The sequence below is a fragment of the Perca flavescens genome, chromosome 8, assembly GCF_004354835.1.
Source record: "Perca flavescens isolate YP-PL-M2 chromosome 8, PFLA_1.0, whole genome shotgun sequence".
Taxonomy (NCBI): Eukaryota; Metazoa; Chordata; class Actinopteri; order Perciformes; family Percidae; genus Perca; species Perca flavescens.
This window is the reverse complement of record NC_041338.1, coordinates 22,904,873-22,914,461: the sequence shown is the minus strand read 5'-3', so window position 1 is coordinate 22,914,461 and position 9,589 is coordinate 22,904,873. Positions and strand designations below refer to the sequence as shown.

General features: G+C 40.8%; 1 protein-coding gene across 1 annotated transcript; it reads right to left on the bottom strand.

Annotated features, from left to right (window-relative positions):
• Window positions 1-368: 368 nt before the first annotated feature.
• Window positions 369-1,585, bottom strand: foxb1a (forkhead box B1a). The gene has a single exon (XM_028586443.1). It carries the CDS (start codon window positions 1,308-1,310, stop codon window positions 369-371), a length of 942 nt encoding a protein of 313 aa, XP_028442244.1. The 5' UTR covers window positions 1,311-1,585.
• Between the last annotated feature and the right edge of the window lie 8,004 nt (window positions 1,586-9,589).

Genomic DNA, 9,589 nt, shown 5'->3' with positions numbered 1-9,589 from the left:
ATTTGATAAAACTGAAAAAACTGCCACGGGAATTGCAAGCACTTCAAATCAGAGTTGATGGTGCCAAAACAAAACGTCCCCTGGATCCCATCAGTGGCTCCACTTTCAACACTCACATTTCACAATAAACTGAAAAATATAACTATCAAATAATTTATATTTTCAAGAGCAATACTTCGCTGTGCGATTCTGTGCTGGGCTTCTATGACACAATTTAAAGCGACACATTCAACACATACACAAATAATTCGATATGCAACTGCAACTCGCCTTGATAGTTTCCGACGACAGAAAATATAAACTTTGGGATTAGTAAAGGGGCCTGGGAAGCCGGCCAGCAGTTCGTTTACTGGGCAGAGTGTCGCTGGTCAGTGCACAGCCACAGACTGCAGTGTGGAGGGGCTCGTCAGAGTCTCGCTCGGGGTTGCAGGGCTGCTTTGGCTCGTTGCTGTCTGTGGGGACGTCGGGCTCAGAGACTGTGGAGAGTTTGATAGAAACGCGGGGATGTGTGGAGGTAACGCCGAGAAACCGGCCATGGAGGTCGGGGTGGGCTTGATTGGCACAGGGATGGCCGGTAACGACTGACCCCCGTGACACAGGGACTTGATGGGCATGCCATAGGCGCTGTAGTCGCCGCTCGCCATGGAGATTGGGGCCGACGTGTCAATCATGCTGGTGTTGTACATGTGGGGCCAGGCGGTCGTCAGCTGGTTGTGGAGCGGGTACCCGGCAGACATGGACTGCATGGTGGAGAACGCCAGACTCCCCGGGACCTTGTACTCTCTGGCGATGATGTTCTCGATGGCGAACGGATGCTTAAAAGTTGAGGACTGAGACACTCCGAGGTTGTAAGTTGACATTTGGGGAAGGTGTGTGCCAGTGGCTGCCAGGGCGCTCAGTCTCAGTTTAGCTTGCTGCTGGAGGTAATGGGCAGCATCCGACTGCTTACTCGGGGCCAAATGATCAGATGAAGTCAACAGTTTGAACCTTTTGCGGCGTCTCAAGAAACTTCCATTCTCAAACATGTCCCCGCAGCTGGGGTGCAGAGCCCAGAAGCTGCCCTTGCCTGGCTGATCTGGGCGCCGGGGGATTTTAATGAAACAGTCGTTGAAGGACAGGTTGTGTCGCAGAGAGTTTTGCCACCGCTGAGTGTTTTCTCTATAGTAAGGGAATCTATCCATGATGAACTTGTAAATTTCACTGAGAGGCAGCATCTTCTCCGGGCAGCTCTGGATCGCCATGGCAGTGAGGGAGATGTAGGAGTAAGGTGGCTTCTGGTCGCTGTACGTGTTTCTCCCTGGGCGAGGCATCCTCGATATTTTCAGAAAAGCAATACAAAAAAAAGTAGTCTCCCTTAATTCCTTGACGAAAGCTTGTCGCTCTTCATGAAAACAACCGCTGAGGAAAGTTTCAATGCCGGCAATGCAGGAGTTGCGTTGTGCGTAAAACAGCCAGGTCGAGCGCCTCTGCAGTGTGCAGGCGGGCGGACGGTGCACATTTATGGAGTGACGGCTGCTGTAAGTCTTTCTTGCAAAGTAAGTCAGCTTGTCCCGCTAGCAGAGCTGAATATCATTTGGCGTCCTCGACGAGCTAAGTGGATGCCTCCATGGCCTTCCTCTAACCATCTGATAGTTTTATGTAGTGACATGAGCAGAAAAGACCCCTGTAGAGGCGCTCCATTAATGTGCCACCTCTTTGCTATCACATGACAATTGCCATGGGAGGAGGGGGCTGGGAGGAAGGCATAATCTGGTTTCATTTACACCTATTTACATGGACACCTTGGGCCAATGGAAATCATTTCCATTTGAAGACAGAAAAAGGGGTGAAAAGGCTCGGCAACCGGAATTGAACTGCGATGGCACTCAGTGTGTGAAGGTATGCGTTAATACTTCTTCAGTGGACTTTACAGTTACAATTCATAAGAATATATGGAATTTGAACGGACACGAACATGATTTGGCAAATTGTAACGTAATGATACCGTGTCGCAAATTTGCTTTTAACTATATCTGTGCTGTTGTTGGCAGATGTGTAGCCTATTGTATTTGACATAAAGGTGCATTTATTTAAAATATTCCTTTGTGCAGCGGTGTGTGTAATGAGTGTAGTTTTCCATTGAGTGTTTTATGCTCTGCTAATATTTTTTTATGATGTGGATTTGAATGAAAACTGAATTCACAGATAAAAATGTTGCGAAAATGCATTTCGCCGTCTCCCCCTAATTATAGCCTAATGTTGTTTACGAAATGCCATACAAAATAATTTGCCATGAGCAAGTTTGTTGATGAGCCGACTATTAGTTTTTCTCAGCTAATTTTGCCCAAAGCTGCGCAGAGGAAGCAGACGATATGAAAACATCAACACAATGCAAACAACGCTGTTCAAACTGAAACTTCATGAGGCAATCAGGTCTATTGTGTTTATGTAAAGGAGATTCAAAAGTACTTCAGAAATGCAAATAAACCCTTGAGGATGGTGTGGTGAAAACTGTATAAAATATCCATAAGTCAATTATATGAATGTGAAAACCAAATGGGAAGCCTATTTTGAGCTATTGCTATTCAAGCTTTTGGCCAGGGCCACCTTTCCGCTTGGAGGGTTTGCAATGCCAGGGACCACACACACGCACACACAGATTTGCTCATAATTTATGCTAATTTCCCCCCCATAAATCCACAATGCACCCCATCACCAGTCTGACGGATTACGAAAAGAATCGCATTGCGGGGGACACCGAGCTATTTTCACCCAGAAAACAGGAGCAGGCTGAAGAAGAGCGTCCTCCCTGCTGTATAAGCACGGTTTAACAATCTAAAACCCTGAATCAATAAAAAAAAAGAAAAGGAAAAAAGGAAATTCCATAGAAATTATCTAATTATTGTAATTAATGTAATACTTCATATTATCGGAGGTTATACATTAGCCTATATATACATTAGCCTATATATATATATATATATATATATATATATATATATATATATATATATATATATATATATATATATATATATATTGAAGAAAAAAAGTTAAAAGAAATTTAGTTTCAAGAGTGTAGCCTAAAACTTCCAGTTTGCAGTTTCATGATTTTTTTTCTTCCTGCAAAGTGCCTTTTAACACCTGCCATTTCCCATTAATGTTCAGCTGAAAAGGTTTTGTCCAAAAGGAAGTGGCCCAGTCGACCCATCACCGCGGATAATGACAACACACTGCCAAGTGCCAAACATCTTCTGACATCCAGCAGCCTTCATTCATTCATTCATTTAAAAATATATTGTTGGGTCTCCCTCAGATTAATATGTCCGCGTACAAGGCAACCAGACATAATTCGCGTGCAAAATTATAATTGTGAACTGTGATTAAAATGAGCTATTAAAATCGCACTGCAAACACTGAATCATGCAGCAAATCCTTTGAATGCCACACAGACTGTTCAGAATGTTTACGCACGATTCTTAATCTTACATATTCCTAATGAAATGGCAAATCATTTGGCACTTTTTATTTGTTCATGTTTGCACTACAAACTGGCTGTCACGCCAAGTTAGTGCCTTGCAAGTTAACCTGCAACACTCGCATTAACCAGCCGAGCACCAGAGGAGCAGGAAGAGTTTCTCTCTCTCTCTCTCTCTCTCTCTCTCTCTCTCTCTCTCTCTCTCTCTCTCTCTCTCTCTCTCACACACACACACACACACACACACAGAGACGGTGTGGCTTTTTGAGCTTCAGGGTTATGGGATATTGGTAGACCTTTTGTCCCCGTCGAATACACACACAAAAAATACCACCATGACTCTGAATCTGAATAGGGTTTTTAGCTGCTCCCAAACTCCTGAGTTCAAGCAGCAGTAGATCAAGTCTGCACTATGTTTGGTCATTTGTAGAAACCCGAACAAAGGTTGGGATAAGCCAAATTGCATTGCACTTGTGAACCGTGCCTCAGCCTGAAGTATCCTTTATAGCAGGAGGGGGACCAAGAACAATTTTGTGTGAGCTTTCAAAAAAAAAAAAAAAAAAAAAAAAAAAGAGGAGCGAAAACAAAGGGCACTTTCTGAAACATCTTAAAGTAGAGTAGTGAGGCGTGACATTCCCAGGGTGACGAGACACAAAAGCTGAGGTCATGGGGATGAAAAAGAGAATCAAACAGCCACTTTCACACGTCTGCCCTCCTCTGCTGCACCCTCGAACACAATAGGAAACAAATGTTGTTAAAAGAGGATCGATGCCATTCATCCTAAAGCAGCGAATGATAGCCAAACAATATTGTCACACTGAATCGAGTTGAGATATGCTGCCACCCAGACCTACGGAGAGGGAAAGAAATCCGCCTTTCAGGGAATGATTAAGAGAAATTATTATAGATAATTAAAGATGAGGGTTATTATTACACAGGGAAACATTTATCCCAGGGGTGAGCTCAAATTACTATTAGGCTAATTAATAAAAATACATTTAATTTACTTTAATATTTTAGAAATGTTGGTCTACATTTTTTGGACACTGAAATATTTTTTTGTGCTGATTTCTGTTTTCCCTCTCTCCCTTTTTTAGGTTCTAAGGCACGCAGGTTGCTGACTGCAGGCAATGTATATTTAGGCCACTAATCAACCAAATAGACAAATCATTGCTGGAGGTGAACAAATTCGCATCTTTAAAACAAACATGTATAATCCCAGTGAATTATGAGTGCAAATTACCGCACTTTTCTATTTTTGTCACGCAGATTTTCACGAGCAGGCCTCTAGATTTAAAGGGACTTGTTATCTACCTGGTCTCTGTGTTTAAATACACGTTCAGTCAAAGCAGGCATAGTTTGTTGTCTGCTGCAAACTGTGACTCTCCAACCCAGCCAATAGGCCTGCGCTGCTAATTAAGTCCTTGGTGATTTCAGCCCCCAGAGATGTTTTACGGTGCAATTAAGGACGCGCTGATGAAAAGGTATGAATATTCAGCAAGATGACAGTTAATTAGCAGACAGAGGGCTCTCACAAGAACCTCCTCAATCGCAAATTTAGCCTATGACAGGATATTCACACTATTTAAAAGGTCATCTTCACATGCTGGCCTTTTGAATATTAATTTTTTGACCAGAAAAGGAAATCAGACTAAATTCTCTGTCTTCGAAATTATAATATGGTGAATGTTTATTTGATCAAACAGCGGGATTATTATGGTCCTCGCAGCAGCCCGCTCCATTAGTTGTTTCTGGGTGACATCAGAGGGAGTACCTGGAAGAAGACCTCAGGGCATTTACAACATATGCTCGGATTATGCTTAATGGTCTAATTACATAAATTAGGCATTCATTATACGGCACATCATCTGTAACAGATATCTCAATTGTACAGAGGCGGGAACATCTAATTCAATTTGTTTGTGAATTGTTTCATCCAATTAAACACTTAAACACGTCTATCTATCTATCTATCTATCTATCTATCTATCTATCTATCTATCTATCTATCTATCTTTCTGAAGTATACAGCTAATTGATAGTTAATGAGTCACTGTAATTTTGAAGAGTCAAAATGACAATTTTGGACAATATAAAACACATCTATTCAGATATCTACTGTATTACTATGAATTTGTATTTGCAGGTGCAATGTGTGTGTGTGTGTGTGTGTGTGTGTGTGTGTGTGTGTGTGTGTGTGTGTGTGCGCGCGCATGCGTGTGTGTGTGTGTGTGTGTGTAGGAGGGTTGTCCCAGTTCATTGACTCCATATGGTGAGAAACAGCAGGACTGATGAGTGTACTACCTGAGGTCCGTGTTTGTGCCGTCGACTGTAACCAAAACAGAGGCCCCTGACCCACTGCATAATTCATTACAGACAAGACAGTGCTACTCACACTCTCATTTTATCATTTAGCTTTTGGTGACAGATGACTCTGTAACAACAAATCATCCTATTAAACTACACATGATACTTAGCCATCTGACAGATAAAAAAGGGAAGGAGCAAAGAGCAAGAAGAAAGTCGCAGCAAAGATGGTGAGACAGGAAGAAATGTAAATGTGTAAAAGATGAGAGGAAAAAACAGAATAACAATATGACAGAGTCCATTTCAATACTGAGAAAAAAATGCACAAGCCCTCACTACTACACTATGTATCACTGCATAATGAACTGGTGCCATATGAAAAATAATTCTCCGTTACTGTATATATTGTTGAAAATGAGAGAATAATGCAATATTAAGCAATGTCAGATCATAATATATTAACAACAAACTCAACAGAAGAGTGAACTTTCACCGTGAAGCAGGAAGATAAAAGGGCTATAATGCAAAAAAAAGAAGTATGAATTAACATAATTCAATCATATACAAAGAGTTACCTTTCACAAAGGATAAAAAATGAGGTGGAAGGCTTTGAGGTGGATAATAATCTGTGCAGCAAGGATCACTGGATGAAGTAATATTATTGGAGGTATACCAAGTTTAGAGAGGGAGGCTTTTAAAGCTGAACTGTGTTGTGTCATTAAACGCTGATGCACAACACACCCAGATAAAAGGTGTAACTGAAGAAAAGAAATGGATTAATATATTGGGCCACTTTAGAGAAATACTACTATATAAATACTGGAATAGTGAGGGGTGAAAAGCTTTGAACTCTGGGATCAATTCAGAGAAAGTTGACATTGTTGTTTATTAGGCATGTTCTCAGCAACGCCACCAACACATCTCTCCTTTGGGGGTTAGCGTGTAAGACGTCTAACTGAGGCAAATGCTTTTTTTTATTGTGAGCTTGTGTGGTTGGAAGGCACGGCCCTTTGTGTGGCTTATGTTCATCCAGACCTTGGCAGTGATCAGAACACGCTTAACCAACTGGGACCAAATGAGGGGCATTTTATTCGGTCTTTCATCTTATACATCAGGGAAATGCCTGGTCTCCAAGGATGTGGCTAACGGAGCCAAAGACCAGAACAACACAATACACAATAGCAATACAGGAGTGTTTACAACACACACGTAAACAAAAAACACATGGCTGATGCTGGGGACACCCACGGGGAAGGTAACGGAATGAAAAGATGTCAAAGGAAATTTTAATGAAAAAGTTTGCAATGTGTGGATGTCCAGCTGTCAAAGCAGAAGAGAGACATATTCAAACCTAAATTGCTCTTTCTGACCTACATCTCTCTTATTTTAGTGTCCTTTGTTTTAATGTCACTTAGTATTTGTATTTTACAAGACCAGACTGCAGCCACCCAAGCAGTGTTCGGTCCTTTGCTCCTGGGTGACTAACACAATGACCAATCACCAAGTGCCATTTCTATTGATATATTTTAATTGGTGTGTGATATATGCTGCTGTAAGACTCACATTTGCATTGCTAAGCATAAACAAGCCTCACAGTAAATCAGAAAAAGAGCTTTAAAGAGAAATGCAATGTTGCATGGTCCGCTTTGCACTGCTTCTTTATGGTTGACCAGCTCAATGTGCCTCCTGCTGAAAGGTAATATGCATGACACATTTCCAGGCACTAATTCATTTGTTTAGTAATAGGGGAGCTAACCTGAGCTGAAAACATGGGTGCAGTGAGGAAAACATAAAGGTCCTGTTAATCCATGGCTAATCAAAAGGGCACAAGAAGTAACCCCGCAGAAGGATTTTGTCGTATTAATTAAGACGAGGCTTGAATATTTGTGTGTCTATAAAAGCATGCTCATAAGGAAGGGCACAGTGCAGAGTCGGCATCATTATTCCACCAAACTGCTTTGACACTGTCAGGGTGAGGATGCAACCCCGGCCAAGGACCTTGGAAAGCATGGCTAATATCTAGAGAGAAATATGTATTTATGTGTCTGAAATCCTGTTGATTAAAGGTTCTTGAAGCAGCATTGTAGCTAATATATGAGCAGATGTATTTTCGTAGGATAGTAGTAATAGAATTGATGAACTGTGGTGTTGATTACTACACCCTTAAGGGCTACACTTGAAAAATAATTTTGTTGACTGACCTGTTCAGGGGCAAGTACTCCAGATGTGACAAAGCATTTGAATTATACTGTAGATGGGAAACACACACAGACTGCACGCACACAAAAGAATGCAATTACATTTCTATTAAACAAGTTTAATCTGGATTTGAGGTTTACGCTATTAGAATGCACTGATGGAAAAGCACAGGTAGAATCCTGTGAAATGTCAAGTACCGCTGCATGCCAGGAGAAATCTTTATCGGTCACAGCGAATGTAGGCACAGACAGAGTATTAACAGCCTTATCAGCTGGGGAAATGTTCAGTTCCCTTGCCTAAACCAGAGCTATTACAATCCCAAATAATTAACTTTCAGCTGGATAGCCAGTTGTCGTGACAACTAAGATGAGAGGGTCTGCATGTAGAACAATTTTGATCAAAAATATCTCTGTTTCTCACCTCTGAGTCTTTTCATACTCAACTGGGCTCAGATACCAGATGATAATGACACTTTGTTCACTGTTATCATGTTTTGATCTCAAAAAGTCCTCAATAACAAATTCAGAGCTTTGGTGGAAATGTGTCCACTTTCTCTATGAAAGGTTGTCATTTTAATGTAGCTGAATGCATCTGCGTCTTTACACTAAATTACAACCACTACATAACTTTCCACAATTCATATCCTGACTCTCCACTTCCATTTTCTAAGAGAAAATACAAACTTTCCCTTTTCTTGTAAGTGCCATTTAAAAAGCAAAAATGAACAATTTAAAAAAAATGAATTTCCATATTAAGTATTGTAGGTGTGTGTTGTGACAAAATGCAGTGAATAATTAGCCATTGTCAAACAGCGAAATAACAGACCTGACTTTTATATGCATTCATTCAGTGTTCTGATGGGATATGTGGGACAACAGGTGGGAGATAATAAGTGTCAATCAGAAAATACATCCCCAAAATTGACAAACCATAAAACAGCAAAAAGCAATGCATAAAAAACCCCCAGAAAATAAAGGTAAACATGGTAATTGACTAAAATGAAAATGTTCACAACAAGGTCTGAATTCAATTTCTTCATTGCGACATTTTTAGACTTGTGTCTTTTTTTTCTTCCCTTCTCGGTGTGCAAAGTTTTCTGTAAATTGTAAGTCATGTAGTCTTGTACAAACACAGTCTGGGAATATTTAAGCAAACTTCGTAATGCTGAAAGTTAATAGCCATGACCGGGAGCGAGAGACAGTCTTTCTTTACAGTTGCTATTTTCTTGGTTCAATCAAAGTGCTGAAAGTCAGCTCCAGTTCTGAACTGCTTTCAAATCAGCACTGTTATTCAATCATTACTCTGTTTATGTCCTCATCTCACTGACAGACTTCAACAGGCGTTAAACCAACTCAGGTAATATGGCCTAATAAATCGGGACCAATAAAAAGCATTTAATCGTGAGTGTCAACATGATTAATTGTGCACTAAAATCCATGTGAGACCTCCCAGTCATGGGGGCAGTGAAAAGGCATTTTGCATTTCAGCATAACTGGCACCAGGATGAGCAGTTATGCGAGTCTACCCATGGAATGGTATGAATATCAAATTAATAATTAGTCATGTAATTTCTCCTCAGGAATTACTACGCCTCAAACTGGTCGGTGAATTTAATTATTAGCAGCC